At 36.4% G+C, this 26,679-nt stretch overlaps 1 protein-coding gene across 2 annotated transcripts in view; it reads right to left on the reverse strand.

Annotated features, from left to right (window-relative positions):
* Positions 1-217: 217 nt before the first annotated feature.
* LOC142320879 (neuronal acetylcholine receptor subunit alpha-7-like) overlaps positions 218-26,679 on the reverse strand; it is a 58,232-nt gene continuing 31,770 nt past the window's right edge. Inside the window, exons 6-9 of one of the 2 annotated variants that reach the window (XM_075358859.1) lie at positions 16,648-16,807; positions 13,561-13,716; positions 9,571-9,743; positions 218-478 (exon numbers count right to left, since the gene is read on the reverse strand). In XM_075358859.1, coding sequence (XP_075214974.1) covers positions 308-478; positions 9,571-9,743; positions 13,561-13,716; positions 16,648-16,807 — 660 coding nt within the window. In that variant the 3' untranslated portion in view covers positions 218-307. The remainder of the gene's footprint in view (positions 479-9,570; positions 9,744-13,560; positions 13,717-16,647; positions 16,808-26,679) is intronic. The other variant, XM_075358860.1, reaches the window with a different exon arrangement.

Here is a 26,679-nt window from a genome sequence, read left to right on the forward strand (position 1 = left end):
CGTAATATGGAATGGAATGGAAGGATAGCGGGAGAATTATGTTTCTCCCTACTAATCGCAGAACCTGGACGATAGTCCCTTGCTGCAGTATCTATCTTTTAACAGGCGAGTAATTATTTATTTAAAGGTGGTTGTATTTATTTTGTTTTGTGTATGGATGGAATTATCTACATCTATTTTCAGTAAATAGGTGAGTACACATAAAACTAAAGCGAAATGCAACGATAAAATTTGTTTTCTTCTTTTTAATTTTAGGATATTATATTACATCGTCTTTATAATTGTCACGATCAATGGCAAACAAACTTTAAAGATATTTCACAAATTCTATCAGTAAATACACAAAAATTGGTATTAGTAGAATAAAAATTGAATAGTTAACCAGCTGTACTATAATTTGCCATTGTTTTTGTAACTTATTTGTTTCGATTAGCAATAATGAACCTTCTTCATCCTCTTCAAGAAGTTCTGCTGCAATCTGTAAACATATAGAATAAGGATTCACTAAAGCACTTCTTCGTTTATTTCTGATACAGTGAAACCTGGTAATTTAAAATTTCTATTAAATTGAAAACTGATGATTCACTCGATTATATTTTTTTACAGTACAGTATCATGTTATAAAGATTTAATCCCAATAACTTGCATCATAACAGTCAACATAAATAAACATAAGTACTTGTTTCCTTCTATTGAGGTATTATGTACAGATTTATATAATAAATTATTATAATTACACATTTTTTAATAACAAATAATTTATGGTAGTTTTCAGTCAATAATAATTTTACTGCCAAGTCAGTACGGTTCAAATCATCCGGTGGGTGGACTCATTATTTTGACAACTGTTGTTCATTAATCTAGCTACGAAAAATAGTCAGAATGATCGTTATTCTGATCAATACTAGGCATCAACCGAACTTTTTTTTCTTTCTTCCCCTCAAGGCTTGATCCACGGCCACTTGCCTCTACTCCCCTGGAAGACCATCCCACTCCCGGCTATGCCGTTCCTGAGAGCAACCCCCCGTGACAGGGTGTCGGTCTTTTAATAAGCCCTTGCCTCTAATCCAGGGTTCCCTACCAGGACCCCAGACCGTGTCTCGTACTTTGTTTTCCCCACCTAAGGACCCCAGGAGTCCTCGTTTAATCATTGACGGTGGGACGCATCTACCCCTCCTGAACGTGGCTGTCATCAACCCAACATGATATGGAACATATGCACAAAAATTGATATTAATAAAACAAAAACATAAATCACAATTTTAGATCAAAAATACAAATTACTCACCACAGATAGGAGTTGGCTACGTCACATTAAAAAAAAAAAAGTTTTATATATATCTTGGAGTAAATTTACGGCCATCGATTGTGTTCCGTTACATGTTGAGCCGGTTGTTGCTGCACGTTAGCATCTACTAGCGCTGGCCGGCGAGCTAGTCTCGTACGATCATTCGAGAATCGGATCCCGTTTGGAGCGGTGATGATTTGTTTAATGTAACATTTGATTCTAGTGCAGAATAGTTTTATTTTGTAGTCCAAAGTCTAATGTGGCTTAAAGTGTTTATTGATCATTTTCAATTGTATAATTTTGACCAATGTGTCATTTATTCATCAGTCTAATGGGACTTGTATTTTCGATATTCAAAAAATGTCTAATGGGACAAATAAATTCAACTATCCTAGAAGAATATGGTTTCAGTTCATTTCATCAGAATACAGTCCATACTAGCTCTAAAAATACAGCAGATTATAATATATCATAGGTGAGAAATCATGTAACCATAACAATTGTGCTTCACTTTCGCCAGTTTCCGTTTTTCTTTTAGAGTCAGCGATTTCATTAAACTATTAATTTTTACTTACGTTTCACTTTGTAACTCTTTTAAGTGTTCATACAAGTAGATGGAGTTTTTGAGTGGAATAAGGATTTGATTTATTAGACAGACATCTTGTTTGTTGATCTGTTGCTAGCCTGCCATTGGCTCATTGGTTGCTCTAATTTTTTTATGTTTGTTACACTTAGTTGATTTATGTATTGTTTGCTTATTTTGTTTTTGTTTCTAATACTAACAAGATGCCTGACAGAGGTAAAACCAGGCAAGTAAAAAGTTCTGGTGACGTGTTATCCGAGGTTCAGCACGATGATTCTTCGTCGTTGTCTAGTGATGAGGGGCTGAAGACTGGACCGTCTGGAGTCCCTGCCAGTGGGAATTAGGACTAAGTGGTCCAAGATTTCCAGAGAGATGTTGGGAATGCTGGGAGCTCCAGTCCTCTTTTAAGAGATTTTGGTGAACATTATGCAGCAATATTGTATGTGTTAGAGGGTTCAAGTGTGATTAGTAAAAAACCTTACGTGAGGTGGTTGAGAAACAGTTAAAGGAACTTAAAGTGATCATGACTGCTTTGTTGAACGGTTATGTGACGATTGTGACTAAGCCTCCTGTGGTTAAGGACATAGTTGTTAAGGAGGTTGTTAATGTTCCTACTCGGGTGCCACAGTCAGTGTAACCACAGTGATGGAGTGAAGTACTTAAAGGAAAGCGTGAGGCAAGTTTATCTCGTAGGCAATCCAAGGTCCTATTCAGAAATTTAAAGGAAGGTGCTACGGCAAAGATTACCAAGCAGATGGAAAATGACTTTCAAGTTGTCCTGCGTGATAAGAGGCCGAAGTTGAGGATTCGGAGTATCACAGACCCAAAAAGAGTTGGTAGTTGTCGCAGATAAGGACACTATGAAGATTATTTCGGAGTCTCTAGAGGTTGGTACTTCCGATATGACAGTTGCCCCAAATCGAATGAGGCTCCCAAGAGTTATCATATACGATATCGATCGACAGCTATGAGGATGAGCTGCTGACGCTTTTGAGGCAGCAAAATACTCTGATGGATGAGCCACTTTCAAGGCAGATGTCGATTGCTATTCAAATCGGGTAGGCGTGAGGCAGAGGTTTATCATGGTGTATTTGAGGTTAGTCCTGAGATTCTTGATAGCTTCATGGAACAAGGAAGGTTGTTCATAGACTTCTCTTCGTGCATGGTTAGAGAGTACTTAGATGTCCGGTGCTGCTTCAAGTGCTGCCAGTATGGTCATATGGCCAAGAATTGTAAATGATTTGGCAGTGGTCCGTGCACATTGTGGATATGAAAGGCATCAGCGTGAGGAGTGTACTAAGCGATCTGAGGGTCGTATTTGCATTAATTGCAAGCATTATCGCAAGGACCATAAGCACCCTGTGAACAGCAAGGAGTGTCCGTGTTATCAGACAGCTGTCAACATGTACTGTAATCAGATAGGTTTAATGGTTAGTTTCGGTCATTTGAACGCACAGTGTGCATACATTGTTCAGGTAGAGCTCGGTAAGGTTGCTGTTCGTGGCAATTTGGATGTTGTTTTATTGCAAATTCCCTACGTTTTTTCTGGTGATCTGCCAAGTTTCTCTTGTTGGAAAAGGTTTATCGTGGTTCTAATACTATATCCGCTGTTCCCTGTAAAAGAGAGTTAGATTGTGTTTTTCTTCGGCAGTTCTCTAATGACCATCATATTGTCATTCGTTTGGATATTCTAAACTTGGATCTTTATATTGCAAGTTCATATTTTCAGTACTGTGACTCTGCTGATCATCATCTCGTGGTTTGGGATATGATCCTCAGATTCCAAACATTGAGAGTCCAATCCTCATTATTGCAGACGTCAACGCTAAGTCACATTAGTAGCATAGTGGTCTGACCCAAATTAGTGGTGAGTTGGCTGAGTGCTTTATAGCCCAAAACATGGTCTGCAGTTTGTAATGAACCTGGCAAGTTGCCCACTTACGTGGATGTGGTGGAAGGGTGTCGAACGTATCAATATTGGTGGAACGAACATTGTTGTTACCTTTGATAGGTATATTTCTGCCAATGTTTAACTGGAGAGTGGTTGACGACTGCTCAAGTGAGCATCGGAAGATCGGAGGATCAATTGGAAGAAGATGTCGATCTTTTGTCAGCCAGACTTTGCGTTTTAGATCAGGGTCTGGGCACAATTGGCCTGGAAGTCCTGGCAGAAATGTTAACAGCGGCTTTTATGGATGCCGCTCAATATTCGATTCCTCGCAGTTCTGGTCGACAGAGATGGCCCCTTGGTGGAATAGCAGTCTGACGTTTACGGAGGGCCTCTCAAAGTGAGGATGATCCTGAGCGATAGGCAGTTCTTATTGGCGAATATAGAGATTGGGGATCACACTATTTCTATAAAGTCCGGACGACCAAGAGGGATTCGTGGCGTTCCTTTGTGCACTGGAAACAAGGATCCCTGGGGAGTCATATATTCTAGGATATAAACGTAGAAAGGACGTTGTTCTGTCCGCTCTCACAACTCGGCAGGGCGTGGTTTCAGATATCTCCGGAATTTTACGCAGACTACTCGACGATCTGCCTGGTGATGGTGAAGCTGGAGAGACCGCACACCATCTCCGAGTACGGCGTGAGGACACCACCAGTTTCACGAAGATGCATTATCTGTGGAGATTGCTGAAGTCGAGGTGCGTCGGGTTATCTGTAATCTTGTTAAAAGTTAGGTGCCTGGGATTGATGAACTGACGCTCGGTTAGAGTTAACGTGAGAATTATTACACACGTATTTAATAAATTATTGTTTAGCGGGTTCTTCCCAATGTACTGGAAGAAAGAGATTGTTGTTTAAGGAAGGCGAAAAGATCCGACTGTTCGTTCATTATATCGGCCCCTGACGTTGCTACCGGTTATCAGCAAGGTCTGTGAAAATGTGTTGTATCTTCGTATAAATGAGAGGTTGATCTCGCGTGGGTTGCTGATGGAAAATCAATACCGGTTTCTGCCCGGAAATGAGGATGCCATACCTGTGTGATGAGTGTGGTGTCGTCTACTGAAGCGGAATATCTTTTGGGGATCTTCCTAGAAATTTCCGCCATGTTTAACAATCTTATGTGGCCCTCTACCATTTTACCAATTTCAGAGGCGAGGATGCACTGAAAATAAACTGCAGGTGTTGAAAAGTTATTTCAGTCTTCGGGATTTGTGGCTCCGTAAGAGCAGCTCTAAAATAGGGACGACACTCTCTATGGGTTGTCCCCAAGGCAGGATGTTGGATCATTTCTTGTGGGTGTTGGAGTTTGATTTTCTTCTGCGGCTGAGGTTGCCCATGAGTGTCTTGTGGCCTATGCCGATGACGGGCTCCTGTTGGTCGAAGGATGCTCACGGAGGGAGATCGAGCTCAGGGCCACTCGTGAATGCAGAATGCTTGAGCTGTGGGCTCATAAACACAATATGACTTTCAGCCTTGAGAAGACCAAGGTCATCGAGTTCAAAGGCTGTTTGGCGGAGAGTCTGCAAGTTCGAGTTTCTATGGAGGCCATCGAATAAATTACACTCAAGTTCAGAAGTACGTCGAGGTGATCTTAACGAGTAATTTCATTTTAAGAAGCACCTTCAATACGTCGCAGAAAAGGCCTGTAGTGGGATCCAACGTGTGTTCCATCCGTATTGGGGTCTCAATTTTAGGACCCGAAGCATTCTGTACAATAGCGTGCATACCCGAAGCATTCATGTTGTATTCTGCGCCAGTTTGCGCGGATAGGATGAAATTCCGTAGTTATAGAGATATATTATTGAGAGCTCAACGAATATTACTGTTGACGGTTTCACGGGAGGCGGTCTTCGTGATTACAAGAGTGAAACCGTTGATATTCTAGCTCTTGAGAGACAGGAGCGGTGTGTTGCTAGGAAGTTGAATGAGTTGACTTCCGAAAGAATTCGGCATATCGAGCAACACGGTTATGATGTATGGCAGGTTAGATGGAATGAGACTATTAATAGGCGATGTACGCACGGTCTCTTTCCAGATATTAGAAGCTTGCGGGGCGCCTCATGGATTTTCCCTTACAAGTGCGTAACTAAGTTTCTTACCGGTCACGAGGCCTTCAGGGGTAGACTGGCTAGGTTCGGTCTGGTGGATTCGGGTCTGTCTCCGCAATGTAGGGTGCAGGACACTGTCTTCCATGTATTGTATGAGTGCGCCAAATATGATCTAGGGCGCACTGCAGTAATTTGTCAACTGGATAACGTTGTAGCAACGCCTAACATCAGTCAAAATTGGAAGGACTGGGCTGAATGGACAGTTGTTGCAGAATTGCTGCTCAATTTTACTAGGGAACGGATTGCGGAGGAAATCTAGGGTGCTGCTTGGTCTTGTTCCTGCGTAATTTGTTATGTTACGATTTTCTGTTAGTGTTGCTTTTGTTTTATTAGTATTATATCGTTTTGGTTGTTTTGTTATTAGTTTTATTTTCGAGTTTTTCCGCGTTTGTGTCGCATATGAACTCATTGCACTTTTCGGGTAGGTAGGTGACTCAGTTCCTTCGTCGACGAATGTAGTTTTCAGTCCTGCTTGAAACTAGAGATGTTTAGATATATGTTTTTTTTTTTTTTTTAGTAATAGTTACATCGATGGGAATGTCGCTTGTGGCTTTCGCATCGGTTGCATCCTGGGCCGAGTCGACTGTCGACTGAGAGATATCATATGCCGAGGTTTAAAAGATGACCTCCGATAAAGTCCGTCAGGGCTAGGTACGAAGGAGGTGGCTGGAGGGTGTCTTTCCCTATGGAATCAGGATGTAGCAGCAACAGATATCACGCAAACCTAGATTTACAGTTTTTCTGTACAAATATTATCCCAAATGAAATCTAAACCTGCGAACTTGGGATGTTGGGAAGACATATTTAAATCAAGATGCGCACTGCATTCAAAATCTAAAATCACTGTGTTTGATTTTAACTGATTATCCCAAAGTTTATTAATAAGTGACCATATATTTTCATAACTCACGCGGAGATTTGGACGGTATAAGAGCAAATATTAATTGAAAATATATTTCGTTTTTCTACTTGAACTTTTTTTAAACTATGCCTTAATTGCCTTGGACCATTTTGGCCATGTGACGTGTGGCAGCCCAGTACACTTCACCCACACTCTTTTTTATGGTTCTAACGCCACGTAATTCAAGACAGGTCGATAGATGTAGGGCTGTCATAGACCCTTGTCGACACAGTAGGGATGTTGCTGATTCGGCGACTCCAATGCGGTGGAGGTGGCTCTGGAGATAGTCGTGCCTCATCTTCATTCGAGACTGAGCAACGTCCTCATCCCTTGGACGATCTACTGGCACTCTTCCCTTTACGTCAAGTAAAGATTCCCATTGCTTTTCCTTTAACTGTAGCTGTCATTTTTGCTCTAACTCGCTCGTGATTGACGATTTGATTAAGCTTTTGCCATCACAAAAGGCATTGGCTTATTGGGCTGCCACCTTCTCTAGCTAATTGATCAGTTTTTCATTGCTTGAAAACCTACAGTGTGCCGGTATCCACTGTAAAACGACTTGTATGCCTTCAACTCCTGACACATATTAACTTATCTGTAGAAGAGCAGGAAGCATCAGAAACGGCAATTGTGGCAGCCTGCGAACCAATCAGGATAACGACTTTCTACGGCTTGATTTTTTATGGATTCCAAAGAGATAAAAACTGCTCGAATCTCACCGTCAATGTTACTGGCTAAGTTCCCCACAGGCTCTGATAACTGGATTTATCTTCTCTAATTGAGTCTATTTTATTCATGAATGAGAACTGGGTTTTAAATTTTATGGTGGCAGGTTTACAATTTTTCCAGTTACCAATATCCAAACGCTGCAGATTCCCGTTCATTGTTAATTGCTGCAATTTCATTTCTTATTTTCATGGGTTTTATACACGTGTGCAACTGCATACCCGAAATTGGAGTTAATTTTGGCGCTCCTTTAATAACACTGAGTGCTTTATTTTGTACTTTTCCAATTTTTTAGATAGTGAACTCCTGTCCTGTAAATTGTAGTTCACTTCCGTACTGGAGAACGGGTTTCACGTAACTTTTATATTTGCAATAAACAATACGCTCTGGTTTGCTCTCCACTGCGTACCAGTGATTCTCTTAACCAGCCCAAGACGCTTTTTACCTTTTTCTATCAAATGGTTTGTATACCTTGCCCAACTCAATTTGTTATCCAAGACTATCTCAAAGTACATCGCTGAATTTGTTCGTTAAGTTTCTCTAAACATAGATCAGAGTAATACGATGTTCCTTGGTTGAGAGTGAAGAGCTGAAATTCCGTTTTCTAGGCGTTGACACACATCTCGTTACTTTGTACTTGAACTGTATATAATTGATGAAGTAGTTTTTGACATCGACTAAAATCACTTGATTATTACCCAGAGGTTTTATGTCAGTATCATAAGTAATTAACACTATTTTACTTTGGTCATAAATATGAATAGATTTTCATTTTTTGTCGTTTTCAACTGAAGTTTTCTCAGCTCCTCCATGGCTCCTTAAATGGTTTTTGATTCCGCCTCCATACGCTTTCACCGTTGTCTGTAAATGTCCTTGCGTAAATCTGTCAAATCATTGTGAACCAAGCTATTGTCGGTATTCATTTCGGAAAGCTCGAGTCTAATTATTCTCCACGGCTTTCATAAATGCATTTTGTCGCTTTACATCTGGAGTTCACCCCTATGAGATCGCACTCAATCTGTTTGTCTGACTTATCTTCGTTGTCACGCAAATGACTTTTAATAACTATTTCCGTTAAACTTACGTTTGTTTTCAATGTTGCCCAGATCACCCCTACTGTGCACTTTCTGCATATATTTCCGTTTGCCAAAATACTATACGTTTTGTTTTCAAAAATAAAAACTTAGTTCCTTCTTTCGTAATACTTGTAATAAATTCTATATTAAAACGATATTATTAAGTAACATTTTTTTTTCAAATCGCATATGACGCATTTACGTTAAATTGATTAAATTAATCGAACCCGTGACGGATATACTTATAATACCAAAGTACCACGATACTTGAAATAGCAATTCAGTATTTTCAGTATAGATAGATAAGAAGTTTACACCAACATTTTATTTTAATCATTGCAGTGTTGAATGATTTTAATCACGTTGTACTTTAAGATAACATAAAATATTTTATTTACACCATAGCCAAATTTCTAGCACATTCTTCTTGTACATTCCGATTTGAATTTGCCCAAAAGCCAAATCATTTGTGCATTAACCTTTTACATTCCTGACAGAATTTGTGCTTATGTCAGTCGAACCCAGCCAATTATAAGTCTCTCATCGTTCCAGTCTGGAAGCTACATAAAATCGTCAGACCAGAGCAAAGAATTCTCAAAGAATTTGACATTGCAGTGAGTTCGGCGGCAATAATGAGCAATCAAGAACAGTTGAGACACCAAGGTGAACAATTCTTTACTACCAGAGTATGAAATCTCACAGAAAGATGGGCTTAACTGTACCCGGGGATTATGTTTAAAAGTAGCATTAGTTTCATCGTCATTGAATAAAAACTTTTCTAGTCATTTATCTCAAATTATACTTAAAATCAACCCTCATACTTAAAAATCCTTTTTAATCATATAGTTTAAAACATGAGGAACGGTTTGAGCTATCCATCTTATTCTTTTTATATTAAAAAAGTAAAAAGGATTCTGTAAGTGTAAACACATACTTACCTTAGGATTCATGTTTAAGAAGAATATTCTTCTGATGACTGGATTCCGAGTTGTCCATGTAGTTACAACAGAAATCCATGAAGGATTATATGATGTTGTGATCATTTTTCTTAATATGATGGTTATTATTAAATGCAGCACAATCATAAGGAATGATAAAACACTCAACTTCACTAAAAATAGATAAATAAATAATTTAACATACAAAATGCAAATATTTAAATGGATCTATTTTATTCTTAAATTTAAATAATAATTGAATAGTATAGTAATTGGTTTTATGTATTTGACTTTTTCTTGTAAACGCTGAAATTAAATACAGCATATCAATAAAACTATAAGTCAGCTTTACCCAATTGCAAAAACTACTAATTTTGCTTGATGGGGTGTTACCAGCCCCTGAAATATCAAAAGAGAATCAGATTTACCTGCAGCTATTATTCTTAAAATTATTTTTAAGTATCTAACTGTAAATTCAGATAAAAATGTTGTTATGAATTTCAAGTAGAATTAACATAGCTAATTGTGTAGATAGTATTTAAATTAATGATAATAATATTTTTCTTGGTCATAATGTTAAATCTCTGTATATCTTGTTAGCTTACTTGTAAAACAATCAAACTGATTCCATCAGCAATGAAATTGAACAATTCTATTTTTCTTCGAGACATCTAATTTAAATATAAAGGCTGTGTCATTATTATTAATTTGTTATGTCTGTGTCTATTCCCATCTGATTTATATTACCCTTAGGGGTTCTTTAAGAAATTAGAGTTAGTTTTTTTATATACAAAAACAGTCTTTTAGAACATTGTTAGGTCATTCATAAATATGAATTATGTAGAAAGATATTTAGTAAATGATGGAGTAAATCTTAACATTTCCTTGCTTTTATATTTATAAATATAAATTTTCTGAAGAAAAATATAGTCTTATTCCTGATAGAATATCTATCTTTACCAAACCAGCCAAAATGGTTTTACCTAACATTTACAATACCATTTTGGTGAACAGGAAAGGGTCTTACAATACTTCTATTGCCATTTTAGTAAATTATCTACCCATTTAAAAGATGATAAACCTCTTAACTTTAATGAGGGATTTTTAAATAATAGCAGTCAGGTAATCCTTTTTTTACAACAATGACCATCTTTAAAGAAATAAAAGGAATAATATTTGAAAGGAAACAGTTCCCCTTTCAGTAGTTTTTGAGGTTACCAAATAAACGATTACTGATATGACCTGTATAACAAACAAGTTTAACATATCTTAAGCTTTACGTATTGCACATCTGAAAACAATTGAAACAGAGATTACTCTTTTTTTCTTAATTTTTAGAAAAACAAAAGTCAGTGTCCTGCTAGGTAAAACATTCTGCAAGCAAAATAGTCTCCTGATTTGATCTCCAGATGCCGACTGCTGAACAGAATGATATGAGAACATATGAAAATTATATAAGAGTATGAACTTTATATTATAATGTCAAATACTAGAGGTTTAAATTGGAATTATAAAATAGATAATGAATAGATTAGAGATAAATGTAATAATTAGTGTGCAAGAAGAAAAAATGAATGAGATTTTATTTGTTTAGGGAATTATTGGAAAACAACATAAAATGAAAATATGAAATGCAGAATACAAATAATTTTGAATAAGTAAGTCAGAAAAAGTTTTTGTTTCTACAACTGTTTGTTACTACAAGAAAAACTTGTAAAATATTTTTACAAGTACTGTAAATGTGAGTTATTTATATTTAATAATTGTATAATATTTTTTCTGTAGTATTTTTATTTAACTGATTTATAATATAAAGATGTCTTGTTAAAAAAAACAATTACCAAAATCTAGTAAACCCTCTTATTACCCAATAAAAATTCAAAACTTCAGTTGAAATCCCAATGGGGTTGGATTATTAGACCAGTGACTGGTTTTACATTAGCCTGTCTAGAGTACTATTAGCAATGCCAACACTACTTCAGACACCCCAAGCAGAACTATTGTGCGTACACTTTACAAGCTTTGATGAGTAATACTTACCTAATTACAGATCATTTTCATATGACTAGACATATCCTGGGTCTACATTACGGAAATTACATTTACTAAACTAAAATAGAAATTATAAGAAATTTATACCAACTACTTTGTCGTTTAATCAATTTTGTTTGTCATGTTCTCCCTGTCGTGTCTTTATGAGATCAAAGAAGATCTTAAGGTAATAAGGTTGATTATATTACAAACTGGAGGGGAAGTGGAATTTATAACAAATTCTTTGTTAATCTATAATACAAGTTCAAAAAGTGATAATGATTATAACTTTATAAATGCAGAAAATTACTGAAAATGGACTAAAAAATTAATAATATATCTTCCTAAAAAATCAGTAATATTCACAGACATTATTATTTACCTTTAATCACGAACAATATTCAATTCACACCGAGTTTATTGTATCACAGTTTATTAAAAAAAAATACCCTATATCATATCCAAGAAAATAAATGCAGGACCAGTTATGCAAACACTAACTATTACATTCTTGTCTTATATACTGAAAGATCAACTATATTATTTAATTAACGAAAACAGAAAAATACAGATTTTGTGTTTTCTTTATGAATCTATTTTATATTTGCTAGATGAAATTCTGAAGAAAAACAAATATAGTGTTACAATTACTCCCATACATCCAGATTTAAACCCTATTGAAACGGTGTGGTCTAAAGTAAAGGTTATTTAGTATAAGCCAATTTGTGGAATTATTCAGGAAATTTATTTGCTGAATTAGTAGCATTAAAAATAAATTTTCTGAAAAAATTCAGAAAATTTATTTTCATGTGTAAGCATTATTATAAGATTCTCATAATTTATTTGGAAGATGACAATGAGAATGAAAGTAACAATGAGGAAACTCATAATTTAGCGATTTGATGGTATAGGGCATTGTAGAGTTTATAGTGGTTTTATTTCTTTCTACTTTTTTTTAAAGACTGTAATGACAGTTAATTATACTAATTTGATTCATCAATGGATCAATATAATCTCAAATTAAAAATAAAAATTAGAAGACTTGATGAGGTAACTGTAAATTTATAATATTATTCTATTATAAAATGTATCTATGATAAAGCCCTAATAATGTGTAATGCTGATTGAAGTATTAACTGAATCATATGACATTTAATTTTTAATTTTAAAACTTAAGTAATTCAACTATAACTAATTTTAAACACTACTTTACTCTTAAATTTGATATATACATTTACCACTATTCCAAACAATCACTGTATAATAAATTAGCAGAAAATTTATAGTATTATAAATAATGACAGAACAAGGAGAGAGTAAACAAGAATGCAGTAAAAGGATAGTAGAAAGTCAGGTTCTGCAGGCTCACTAGTAAGCTTAAAATTTTGAAGTGATATTATACCACAGGGTAAAACAGTGTTTAAAAAACATAGATGTATGGTGTTAATTAGCAATTTGCGGTTTTGTACATTAAAAATTTGCTTAATTGTTAATATATTATTGTTACAGTACAAATATGTTTATCATATTGTGATAATATAACATTATTAAGGTAAATTATCAAAAAGGTAGAGTTAAAAATATTTGGAAAAGCCTTCAATTATAACACTCAGTGACTAGATAGAAGAATTATATTCCAGATATGTACAAATAAAAAAATAACATTTCAAAGAACCTTTGAAATTTTTGTCCCCACCATTTCTACCACAAATCTTAATCCAACTTTAATCTTTTAAATAGAAAGATGGTAATGGAATACATGATTTTCATGTAAAATTTGATTAGAAAAATGAGGCTGAGATTCATTTTTTCTTTACTTCTGTTATCAACACACACTTGCAAAAATCATACAAGACATAAATGATGGAAAACGCAGATGAAACTTAAACTTAGTAGAGTAAATCAAAGCTACTTCCACAAATTTCTATCGTTTTATATAAATAATTTTTAAAAACTTACTTATAAATGGAGTTTTTACATTCCCATGATAAGGTACCTGCGTCATCATAGTCTGAAGATTAAAACAATGAGTTGTTATTAATAAACCTATAATCACTGTTCGTTCTGGAGATCTTGGATCCATCCAGAAGACACCCATTGCAATACAAAGTTGTACTTGAAACAAAAATTATGATTATATTGTGCAATAATACATGACCATGAACAAAAATATAAATGGTTTTATTTCAAAAGAAAGATGAATTATAATATGCAAAGGAGATAACAAAATATGGTTAACTCTTTAATACTTTAAAGTAGACAGAGAAAATGAGATTTTGCAATTGTTCCTACCTTCAGATAGGAACAAAACACAAAATCCTCACCATAATTTTTATGATCCACTTTAAGTATTTCAGTCTTATCTCAGCTGTTTTATTAACCGATATGAAACATAAGGTGTCATTTTATTCATAATTAAAGGCCCAACATTTTATCTAATTAAAGTATAATTTCAGTTAAACTGATATTTATGAAACTATTAAAAATTTAAAAATTTTAATAGCTGCAATTTTCAAAGTTAAAATTTCATTTTTTTATTTTATAGATGTTGAGTACATGAACAGAATATCTCAATCCATTCTTAAGATAAATTTTTAATGGAATAACTCAAAATGACAGACAGGGAAAATAAAGTGGGATAAGGAATTTGTCTGCATGAGCTTTTTTGTTTATTTGGTTATCTGGAATCAGCCCCTTAAATTTGGACTTTCCTGGACATTTTTGTATAGAGAACTTAATATGTTTCATTAAATTTTCAACAGTTAAACATAGAAAAATGAAATTTAGTTAATGCTTGTACCTCAAAATAATCTATTTCTTGGAATGGACCATGACTCTGCAACTTCCCTTGAGAGGCAACTAAAAAATTTTAAATGGAAAGGGTAGGGTTATGATGTGTCATTTTAAAGGAATTGAAAACAACCATTTTGATATAATAAACTTCAGGTTATGACTACCCTAACCAATATGGCAGCATTCAATAATTTTGACAGCTTGTTTAAAAAATGAACTATAGAATACCCATGTAGTAATCTCATACCTAAATCGATTGTTTTGAGATAGAAGGAGAATTTACTAAATCTTATTTTTAATATATATATATATATATATAGCAATTCTTAAACAACTTCAAAAATTTATAAATTTTTGAAGTTGTTTAAGAATTGCTGTATTTTGTTAACATTCTGTATATAAATATATATAAATAACTATACAATTTGATCAAAAAAGAATATTTTCTAAAACTAATGGGGTTTTAAAGCTATTTAATGTCTTAAATTTGACTTAGTGTAGTAATGAATCAGAAATAAAATGTACAATTTTTCCCTACAAGTATTCAGTGTGTAAAGGTGTGCACCTTTTACCACCAATAGGAGAGTTCATTCCATACTTTCAGCAGATGTATGAATTAATGCAAGTGACAGCTGCTTCAATCCTATGACTTAAATCGTTAAGATCAGTAGTTCTGGAGGCACATACACACACAAAATACTTTATAAAACCCTAAAGGAAAAAATCACATGGGGTCAGATCATGTGACCTTGGAGGACACTGCAAACAAGTTCTATCATCAGGTCCATACAGCGGTAAGCGAAAAACCATTCAACCAAGACTGTAGAGTTATGCCAGTGCAGAGATGCACCATCTTGCTTTTTATTTAAAAAATTAATTCTTTGTTACTTCTTTGTCTATATCACTTTTCTTCTCTTTAGGTCCCAAGATCTTTCTCAGAATTTTCCTTTCTTTCTTCTAAGTACTACTTTTCTCCTATCCTTGTTAAGGATTAAGGATAACTCAATTGATAACTCTCCAGATTGATACTTCTATTCTAATGCCTAATTTTTGTTTTTTACGGGGATTGTTTTTTTATTATACATATCCTTTATCAGTTGAAAAGCTAGTTCCATTTTTCTATATAATTTTTTGTTAGCTTCTTTGTCCATATGTTATTTTAACTATTAATCATTTTTTTTGTTTATTTTATTCATAATGTTATTTTAACTATGTTGGCAAGTGGACACCAAGTTCATGTGAACTTGCTATTTATACCAAGTTCAAGTAAGTAAGCGTTTTAATTATTCTGTTAAACATGTAAAGAATAGCATTTTTTAACTACGTCAATTCCTGAATCCCTTGCAGAAATGTTACGTAATTTCAAAGTGTAGTTAGGTTAAAAATTCAGTAAAAATCAGATACTTATTTTTTCTATCAATAACTCTGCAGTGATTGTTCTTGTTTTAGTTATTTAATAAAAAACGAACTTCAAGAGCAGGAAGAAGGAGAAATTAATTTTTTTAATATTCACTGACAACATTCTGGCTTCAGTCATAAGTTAAAAAGTGGAATACACTCCACTTATGTTTGGAGTAAATATAAATTAACATCACTTGATTATTGGTGGACTGAATGTTGAGGCCAGTGAAAATAATTAGTGTGGTTCATTCTAATATTAATATATTAAATTATTAGTAATATCAACAAACATATGCGATAATAAAAATATTTAATTACTTAATTATTATTTTTAATTTTCTTATTGCTGCTGACACTTGATTTTATTGGGCAACAAACAGAACATACAGAAGACTCCAATGGTATCATACAGTAAAAGTAGTTTCACTAAGCAGATCTTGCAACTGATTGGTTTATTTACAACAGTTTCAACCATAGGAGAAATGAATTACCCAGGAGGGAATTTAAACAAAGTGGAACTGATCATTTCTTAATATACCTCCTATCTCTTGGTTTATCTCTAAAATTTGTTTCTTATACATAAGGTATTTAAACCAATCATTGGCTGCTATATATCTGCTATTACAGTTTTGTTCAAATTTGTTGAAGGCATTAAAAATTCACAGTCAAGGAATATTTTTACCAAATATTCTAAATGGATTTTGATTCTTCATAAAAAATGTTCATTTTGACATGAAAGTGGAGTAAAGGTGGACAGTCTAATTACTCATGTCAGTCAGTCGTTATACCTAACGACTGTGTCTAATTATTAAAAACCTATTAGTTTAATTAAAATTGAAATAATTCACTCACCTATACTTGGAACAATAAAATAAGCTTCAATTTGTTGATTGGACCTGTGTAATTTGAAATTGATCATCAATTCTTCTTCTTTAGTTTTATCATTAATTAACTTGGAAAACGATAAATCAGAGAAACCCCATGATGTTGTTCTTATACGTCCATAACCATACTGAAAAAATCAGTTACTTTAATTTCTGTTTGTATTACTTCTTGAAATATTTAAATTTATTTTCAATGTCCTACTTAATGAATTAATGTTAAAGTAAGATCAGAATCCTGATCAGATAGGGTATTTCTCTCAAATTGGAAAATAATATTTCATCAGAAAAGATGATAAAAGAATATTAGCATAAAAGGACATTACCATCATTTAGTAACCAAATAAATTATTATTATTATTTTTGTTATTATAACTTTTGTCCTCTTGTATACTCTACTCAAGTTATTTCACCCACAGAGATATGCACTTTAACTGCTGTAAACAAATACAATAAAATAGACATTTTCAATCAAGGAAGAATTTTGTTTTTGAACTGAGAAGGTTATACTCCAGTATGATAAATGATATTAAAAATATATAAAGCTATAAAACTGGATTACTACAGAAGTACACAGACCCTCTTCTGCTTGTTCATATTTATGTAAATTAAAACCAATTTCTATTAATAAATAAATAAATATTTTAATAATTAAAAACAGTTACTATTGTATGATAGTAATATAAATTTCTTTTGTAATTATTTTTACCTGCACATATATATTGATAGTGTTGTATAATTACCAGCAATTCTAATTAAATTATGATACAAATCTAATTGAATGAAGGAGATAAGATGTAAATGTGAAAATATGATGTACTACTACTTAGATATAAATAAACTTATTATTAAACTTATCACTTAATAATTACCATAATGAAAACTCTAATTTTTTTTTTGTTGTTTTTGAATTTATAATTATTATTATTATTATTGTTATTAAGCTGTATTATATAAATTTATTTTCTGACTTATGTGTATTTTTAATTATGTGTACGTTTTTATCCGTAATTTTGTATATATGCAAATAAGACTAATATAATAATAATAAATTGTGTAATATAATTAGAACACCAACTATTACTATCTTTTCATGAATTGTAATTAATATTATTTTAAAATGTGTGATTATAAAAATTATGTTCCGAATTGTATATATTTTAAATTTTGTGTTTTTAATTTATATCTAAATTGTTAACTTATATATATTGTATATGTTTTTATGTACTACTGTATAATACATAAAGGCTTTAGATAGCTGTCCTACTGCACAAAAATACAAATATATAATTTTTTTTGGGGTCATTGACTACTGGTCATTAGCCCTGTCCCACTTAAAAAAAGAAAAAGAATTCTTAAACTTTTCACATTCTCATACAAACTAGAACTGTTAAATCCTTCTTGTTTATAAAAATGAAACACATGCAGAAATTAATCACAATGAATTAGATTCTTGAATATATCACAAAAAGTTTTTGTTTTAACGCCTAGACTATCCTTTCTTGCACTTTTTTTCCATTCTTCTTATGGCCTCAACTTTTGATGACAACGTGTCTGAGGCCTCGGACTTGGCATGTTCCCCTCTTTCTGATGCCAATGATGTCCTACGGCTGACATCAGGTGTTGACAGCTTAGATAGTGCATCCTTGTTATTGAATCAAAACTCGCAAGTGATACATTTTCAGCGGCTGACGAACTCTAGTCGATTTCTAAAGGTATACTTGTGGCGGCTGAAGTACACGCCCTCGCCGTAGCTGTCCTCTGGGTTATAGGAGGTTCTATAGGTAAAGATTGTATATCGTCTGTGTCTGGTGCTTTCTCTATTACTACTTTCACCTCCATTGCACTGCTGTTAGATTTCTCCTGTACAGTTGCCACACCCTCCTTTCCCTTGTGACTTGTGAACAGAGAGACATTTTTACTTTTTCCAGATGTATCGTGATCTTTATGTAGTACAACGGTAGGTAGTGTCATGGTTGCAGGTTTTGCTGATTCTTTACGCTGCGAAGGTGTCAACCTTCGAATAATATGTTTTTTATGACACAAGGAAGCGTAAAGCTTCCATGTGTCAACTATGTCAGTCTGGGAATGAGTTTTCAAAAGTTTTAATGGTTCTTTCCACTGACTAGACTCAATCTTAGTATCAATGATTCTCTTGTTGCAAGACTGGTGCAATCGTAGTAAGCAACTGCTTCACATTAACTTTAGATGATGAAGAGGCAGCAACTGTTTCTGTATAAGTAGTTGTCGGTCGAGGTGTTCTAAGGTTGACAATTTTATTCGCTTCAGGTTATTCAACCTTTTGAAGCTTTTTAACCTCCTGAATGGCTGTTTCCAACTTATATAATGGACAGTTCCTCGATCGGCAGTTGTGGTGCCCTTTGCAGTTAATGCAGAGTGGGGATTCGTTGCATGGATCGCCCTCATGTGTTTTCATACCACACACGCAAATTTCTAACGCCTCACATCTGGCCGCAGTGTGTCCAAAACGTTGTCACTTAAAACATCGCATAGGCTGCGGGATGAATGGACTTACATCAAGCCGATCTATGCCATCTCGTACGTTTTCAAGAAAATTTGGTTTATTGAAGGTCAATACATGCGAGGCTGAAGGACGAACTTCACCATTTCTTCTTATGGTTAGCTTGCAGCATTAAATCACTCCCTGGCTCGACATTTCTTCCACTATTTCTTCTTCTGTACAATTTAGAGGATCACGGAAAACAACAACTCCTCTCCATAAGTTAAGGATACTTTGCGGTTGCACAGATACAGCGAATTCACTGATCTTCTACAAATATTGAACTTTCTGGCTTTGACTATGGTTTATAATTTCGAGCAATCCATTAAAAGTCTTTCGAATATCCTTGACAGAACCACCAGCACAATTAAGTACCTTTCTAGCAATTAAGAATGGGCTAACCTTTTGGAAGTTCCCATTCTTCTTTGTAATGACTAAAAATCTTGGTTTGGGCGCATTATTGCCAAACAAAGCTTTCCTAAAGTCTCTACTGATTCTGTCAGCATCTTTCCTTATTTTCTTTGTCTCCTTACTCCATTTTCGCTTCGCTTGTGGCGAATGGGCTGTTTATAAACAAGGGTTTTTACGTGCACCCTCTGCACCCTCTGTTCAAGGTGTTCCATTACACTAATCCCTTCTGTAGCAAGGCTAGCTGCCGGGGAACACTCCCACTCCAGGGCTACTAACTTTGGAGGTCCGATCCGGTACTCCGGTGGAACCGGCATATGTCCTGGCAGAGAGCGGATGCGCAATCTCTGCACTGACTACAGGCACCTACTCACAAAAGCTTTCAGAGCTTCCATGCACTGACATACATGGGCACCCGCTATATGCTTGCCATCGCAGGGGGCATGTGGATAACGGAAGGGTCTCCGTTACACCTGCAATAACATTGACCCCGACTGCCACATCGCCAGCTCTAAATGTGGTATGAGTCCATTTCCAAATCATTTAGTTGTCCATGATCTGCAGGTGGCCGAAAAATCCAATCCATCTTGGTGACCTGAAGGTGGAAGACAGGTCAAAGAAGAAAAATATTTCCGGGGATTTATTCGGTACACCGTTAGCCTGTATTGTACGTATGTACAGCTGTTACCGTCCTGGACGTAGAACTTAGATGTTGTGATCCGGAAGTGGGAATTACCTACCTCAGGGCATTAATATTATTATTATTTTTAAGTTTTAGGGGGGTACTGTGGTCATTAGCTCCTTCCACAACAAAAAAAAAAACATATTATTCCCTCCTAGTAAAAAAACACCAGCGACACAGTCAAAAGACCTGTCAATGAGAATCATCTAAAACACTGGCTCGTCATAGGACCAAATCCCAAAAGAACACAAAATAGCAAGGGTGTAAATTGTCCTTACCACTTGAAAACAAGAAACCATTAGTTTCGAAACGTTGTCAATTAAAAATTAAACTTCTAATTTAAACTCCATTAAAATCATCATTGCAAAGAATGGAAAAAACATCAATATATAGTTAAGTGTCAAACATATCATGACAAGGGTGTAAAGGGCGCTTGCCACTGCAAAATCACACATCACTTGAAATGAAAGATGTTCAGAGAATATCAATAAGACACATCTTAAAACTTATCATTTAATACAAAAACACAAATTATATTGAAAGTAATTTTCAATATAGGTTCTCCTGCTCCGGCGTCGGGTGACAGCGGCTCCACTGGCGCAGTCAAAAGTACATAACAGTCACACTGGATGAACTTACAGCTAAAATTCGTGGGACGGTCGATTGTCTTGTCCTGTCCGCTAATGGTCTCTGTGTTTTCGGAAGTTCAACTATCGGTTTTTTAAAGTCCTCCTTTTCCAGAATCGACTTCTATTTTCGCAGATCTCTCGGTGGGGATTTTTACTTCCTGTACCTTTACTTCAGATGGTTCAATTTTCTAATCCATTGCTGATTTAGCTATAGGTTCAAATTTCGACTTTACACACTGCTGATTTCGACAGATTTACCTACTTTCTTCTGTAATGGCTTCGAACTGATTCCTCTTGATGGTCGACTCTTCATTTTGTCCTCGATGACGTGTTCGATCATCGTAGCTAAGGCTGATACCAATTCTGCAAGAATATCCTGTGATTTTATAGAGGCTGTAGGAGTGCTGGAGCAGCCGCAACTTGCGCATATTAAGCTGATTTTGGCGTCCTGGCAAGCACAAGTTTTCGTGCATCAAAGTAGCTCACTTTTTATGCTGTCTTAATTTCTTGGATAGCTACTTCCTGTTTGTAAACACGACAATTCCTAGACCTTGCAGAATGATATCCATGGCAGTTGACACAGACAGGGGGATCCCTACACGGGTCATCCGGGTGTAACGGTTCATCACACACGCATATCTGTTTTCTTGTACGACGTGCGGCGGTATGCTTGAATCTCTGACACCCAAAGCAACACAGGGGTGTTGGAATAAATGGACGTACATCCAACCTGTGAAAACTAAGCTTAATTTTCTCTGGGCACTTAGGTTTGTTGAATGTTAACACATGTGATGCGGAGGGTTGAACTTCCCCATTCCGACAAATATTTAAGTGACGGCACACAACGCCTTGATAATGCGGTTCATCTACAATCTCCTCTTCAATGCAGTTTCACAGATCCCTGCACACGACAACGCCCCTTGAGCTGTTAAAAGTACCGTGAGGAGAACCTCAATGTCCATAATTCCATTTTTCTTTGCTTTTAATAATCGTAATGATTTAACGTCATTAACTTTTTCAACGAAAAGTCCCACTGCAGTTGTCCGCGTTCCTTTACCGGTCCTCCAGCAGCTTCCGTGATGCCACCAGCTATCACGAAAGGACTAGTTTTCGTAAAATCGCCGTCTTTTCTCATAATAACCAAATATTTCGGTATTGAAACATTATTCTTGGTTATAAACTTATACGTTTCCCTCTTTTTTCTGTTCTAATTCTATAATCTTTTCCTTATCGCTGAATTCTACACTTTTCCTTTGCTTCGGTTGTGAAGCTAGATGCTCTCCAGAACGATGATTTTTAGACATTCTACCATGTTAGGTGTGGATGATAATTTGTCCATAAACTTAAATTACGTCAGTCTTGATGTCTCATGGTGCGCGCGGAGAGACGGTTAGGCATGCCCCAGATCAATATGATCCTGCCTGAGTTCCCCCAGTCAGCCACCTCCCACAAATTTAACACGGGCCGGGGAGTCAGGTACTGCCAAAGACCGAAGAGACTGACTCGCAAGACGGACGGCGCAAGACTTCGGCAGAGCAATCTCACATCAGCCCACCCTCAACCCGGCTCCACAACCGAGAAGAGGAATGGGCAATCCGCCCAGCGTCGGCAAACAGATCACCGTCATGCCTCCCACCACCGCTGCAAACAGCGAAACTGAGAAGCACAACCAAAACCAGCTCAGATGACTCGTGACCGCCAATCCGGTACTCCAAAAGGAGTTCCTGAGCAAGACTATTTCCCCTGTAACCGACATAAGTAGAGGTACCGAAGTAACATGTCGTTACCCGCCCCGGACGTGTGTATAGATGTTGTTGCACGGACGTCAGGTTGGATTTATCCGGTGCATTATTATTATTATTTCTCGAGGATTAGACCGGTAGCGACCACCAATATATTCTCATTTATAGTCCTAAATGGTACACGAGAGCGCCCGGGGCACCCACGGCTGGTGAAAAGATACAACATCAATAAAATCGACGAGAAGAAATCTAAAACAAAGATCTTTACAGGGGTGGTAGCCTCTGAAAACATCACCAACGGGGGGATGCTGGCGCTGAAGCCGTAGTAGCTTCAACCATGCGGCTGATCGCTTCTGCATGCGACGCTTCCATGCCCCACGGCGGTGTGGTGAGGGGGGGGCGAGGCACCAGAAACGACCCGTGTACTGGTTGACCCGGGAGATTGCCGGATTGCGCCGAGAGTGTCTTCGACTAAGACGAGTGGCGCAACGTGCAAGGAATGCCAGCAGATCGAAAACTGAATGCCAGCAGACGGCGATTGCTGATCTCCGCGGTGCATCCTATCCTGTAATACGGGTCGGAAGTGGGGGTCTAGGCATTAAGAGTTGCAAGAAACCGGAAGCGGCTTGCTCAGGCGCAACGCACCGCATCCTTGCGAGTCGCTTCCGCGTATCGGACGGTCTCCGAGCCTGAAGTACTTGTGGTCGCCGGCGTCATACCCATTGCAATTTTAGTAAGGGAGCGCCAAGTGATCTAAAGGAGGCGACGGGCAGGCGAAGATCGGGAGACCATTGCTAACGAGGAACGCACTCGCCCGTTCCTCGCATGAAAAGAGACCTGTGACCACGAGACCAGAGGACGATGGAACGGAAGGCTTATCCCCCTGGTCAGACCTAAACGGAGCGACGGCATGGACAGGTGGAGTACTAAATGACCCAATTTTTAACGGGTCACGGGTACTTCCGCGCTTACTTCCATGTCATAGGGAAAGTACCGTCCCCCGACTGCCTCTATTGCCCCGGTTTACAGGACGACGCTGAGCACAACTTTTTCAAATATGCTCGGTGGGTGGCAGATCGAGGGACACTAGAGGCGGATCTCGGAGCACTGAGCTCCCACAACGTGGTTGCGATGATGCTCCGTGACCTGAGCAACTGGGAAAATGTAGCCCGATTCGTCGGCAATATTCTCAAGGACAAAAAGGTTGACTGGATAGTCCTGGAAATTAGGTAGCACCTATTCAGACTAGTATAGGAGGACTCGACCGGAAGTAATGCGTTAAACTGTCCCGGGTCGAGTCCTGGTAGAAAGGAGGGTGGTTTTAGTCGGTAGTTTGCTGATAGTAATTGGCTAATACCATCAGCGGGAGCCCGCCCAACACTCCGTGTGTAAATGCATTTCCACCTCCCTCCGCAAAAAGAAAAAATTATCCAATAGTTCAGCAATATTTCACCCATTTTAAGATTGAAAATTGCACTTTAAGAAGCAAGTATTTTTTACTGTGCTTCCCAAATGCAACGACGACCTTCGACGAGGCTGGAGGAGCTCATGACCGTCCTCAAGGACGAGTGCGCCAAGATGGCGGGCATCAATGGCCTAAGAAGAAGGAGGGTCTACTGGTGGACACAAAGGATTGCTGTTCAGAGGACGGATGCCATGAAGGATCTTAGAAGCCTTCAGAGGATGAAGAGGAGGACGGGCGCCGAGGTTACCTGTAAGGGGCCTCTAATAAGTGGCATGCAATAAAATGGAGGACCCGGTCCCGGCCGAACGGATGGGACCCCATGTCGGGAACTGCATAGCAGGGTCCGGCATAGCAGGTTTCGGGGGAGCGGTTCGATTACTGGTAGGGCTACTTCCGATAAGATTAATGGTGGATAAAAGAGTCCGGATACGCAGAATTGGAAAGCCACGGGAGTCCAATGAAGAAGTGATGGAAGAGTGGCAGGACTAATAAGATAGATCGGAGAAAGACAGGTGGACCTGGAAGCTGATGAAGAGGATCGCTGGGTTATCACATGACGCATCTCCTCACAAGCCATGGCGAGTTCGGAGCGTACCTTCTCATGTTCCACTTTAGGAAAGAGTTGGGTGTGTCTATTGCGGGAAGATAAACACGCCCGAGCAAACATTCTTCGAGTGTGGGAGGTGAGCGCCGCTGAAGAGAGAACTAGGAGTGGACCACATAACGCCGGACAGCATAATGGATTTTATGCTCGAGGGGAGAGACATGGCAAATGGTATACAAGGAAATCGCCACAAGTGTGCTTATCGAGAAGGAGAGATTTGAAAGGCGGATATAAAGGTAAAGAGTAGGGATAGGGTGGAATGCTCTAGTGTTTCACTCTCGATGAGTGATTGAGAACTCCAGGGGAGATGTGGAAAAAATGAAGGCCAAAGACCAGGAGGGGAGACTCCTTCGGCAGTCTACTGATAGAGACCAGGAGAGGTAAGGGACTGAGTCCCGGCCGCCCGGGTGGTGCTGCTGGCAACCACATAGCGGAGCCTGGCATGGCTGCCTGGGTGGCTAGAGGTAATGGCAGCTCCCGTGGCTGTGTAATACTTAAATGCTGGTCTAGCTTAGGTAAGGTGTAATTTTGTTGTGCAGAAAGTAAGAAAGTAAACACATATTTTAATTTCTATTTTGACAACAAATCTCTTCAATAATCTCGTCTTTAATGTTGTTTTTTGAGTTTTGTTTCAATAATACTTAAAAAAATTTCTAAAACTATAAAAAAAATATCAGAATTAAAAATTTAAATTGTTTTGCTTTCTAAGTTTGAGGAATACTTCTTCCAGAAAATCTTATTAGAGCTATTATGCAGCTCCTTAACCAGTGCAGTTACTATGAAGCTTGTCTTTAAATGGTCAGTTTTGAATTTTTTCAGTATTAATACAAATTTAAATCCCTTCACTATGTGTTCAAGTAATACTTTTTCTTATATTATGCGATTTTTGGCAAATTTAGTATGGTTGCATGTATTTTACAGTTATAGTTTTGCATGTAGGTATTAACATGTTCAATTAATTTCTAGTCTTAATAATTTTTTTTTTTACTTAATTCAACATCAGGTATATTTAATTTAAAGAATAACTAATTAATAATTTTTTATCAAAGTAATGACTGAATAAAATATATAAGTATATCAAAAAATTTAACATAAATGCAATATATGCACAATACAACCCCATAACTTGTCCTTGTGAGCCAATTTCTTTTCTTTTTTTATAGTTTATAATTACTGATTTTGCATTCTTTCCAACTGTGTTGGCGATTTGGAAGCCTTCTTGACCAAATAAAAGTAATTTAAAAATAAGAGGCAGTTTATAAATATTACATTCTTGGTAAAAATTTATTATTAATTTTTAATAATAAAAATAGGCTACATTAGTCAAAACTGGCTACATTATAACTTTGGTAATGATAAATCAGGCTATTAACAATTCAAAAAACATTTGAAAGCACTTCACTTCGCCACTGAATTCATATTGCAAACCATCTCATTACATTAAAATCATACATGTACAAACACCAACAGTGACATTAAAGTCAACTAGATGAAACTAAAGGACAAAAATTGGATATACTTGAACAATTCAAAATAGACTACACACAAAAATGTAAAAAAAACGTTTCAAATGAACACTAACATAATTAAAATCCCAAACAATTTTGATACATAATGAATGACAAAGATCCTTATATTAGTTTTAAGTTAAACATCAGCACAACATCCAATGACACAAAACTACCAACAGAAAGTAAAGGATTTGTAATTTTTACCTCAAATTAAACAGTATTATATATAATTTAAAATCTGATCTATACAATTTTAAACGATTTCATAGTAACCATTATGAAATTTCAAATGGATTCACTTTCAAAAAAAGTGTTATTTATGATTTACTTGCTGAAGACTATTTATTAGAGATTCCAGTAGTTCTCGGCCTGTCACAGAGATAGTCAGGTATAACGAAATGATTACGATCTTTTTCAATTAGATGGTGTGCATAAAAATTT

This window comes from Lycorma delicatula, chromosome 3 (assembly GCF_047948215.1).
Source record: "Lycorma delicatula isolate Av1 chromosome 3, ASM4794821v1, whole genome shotgun sequence".
NCBI lineage: Eukaryota > Metazoa > Arthropoda > Insecta > Hemiptera > Fulgoridae > Lycorma > Lycorma delicatula.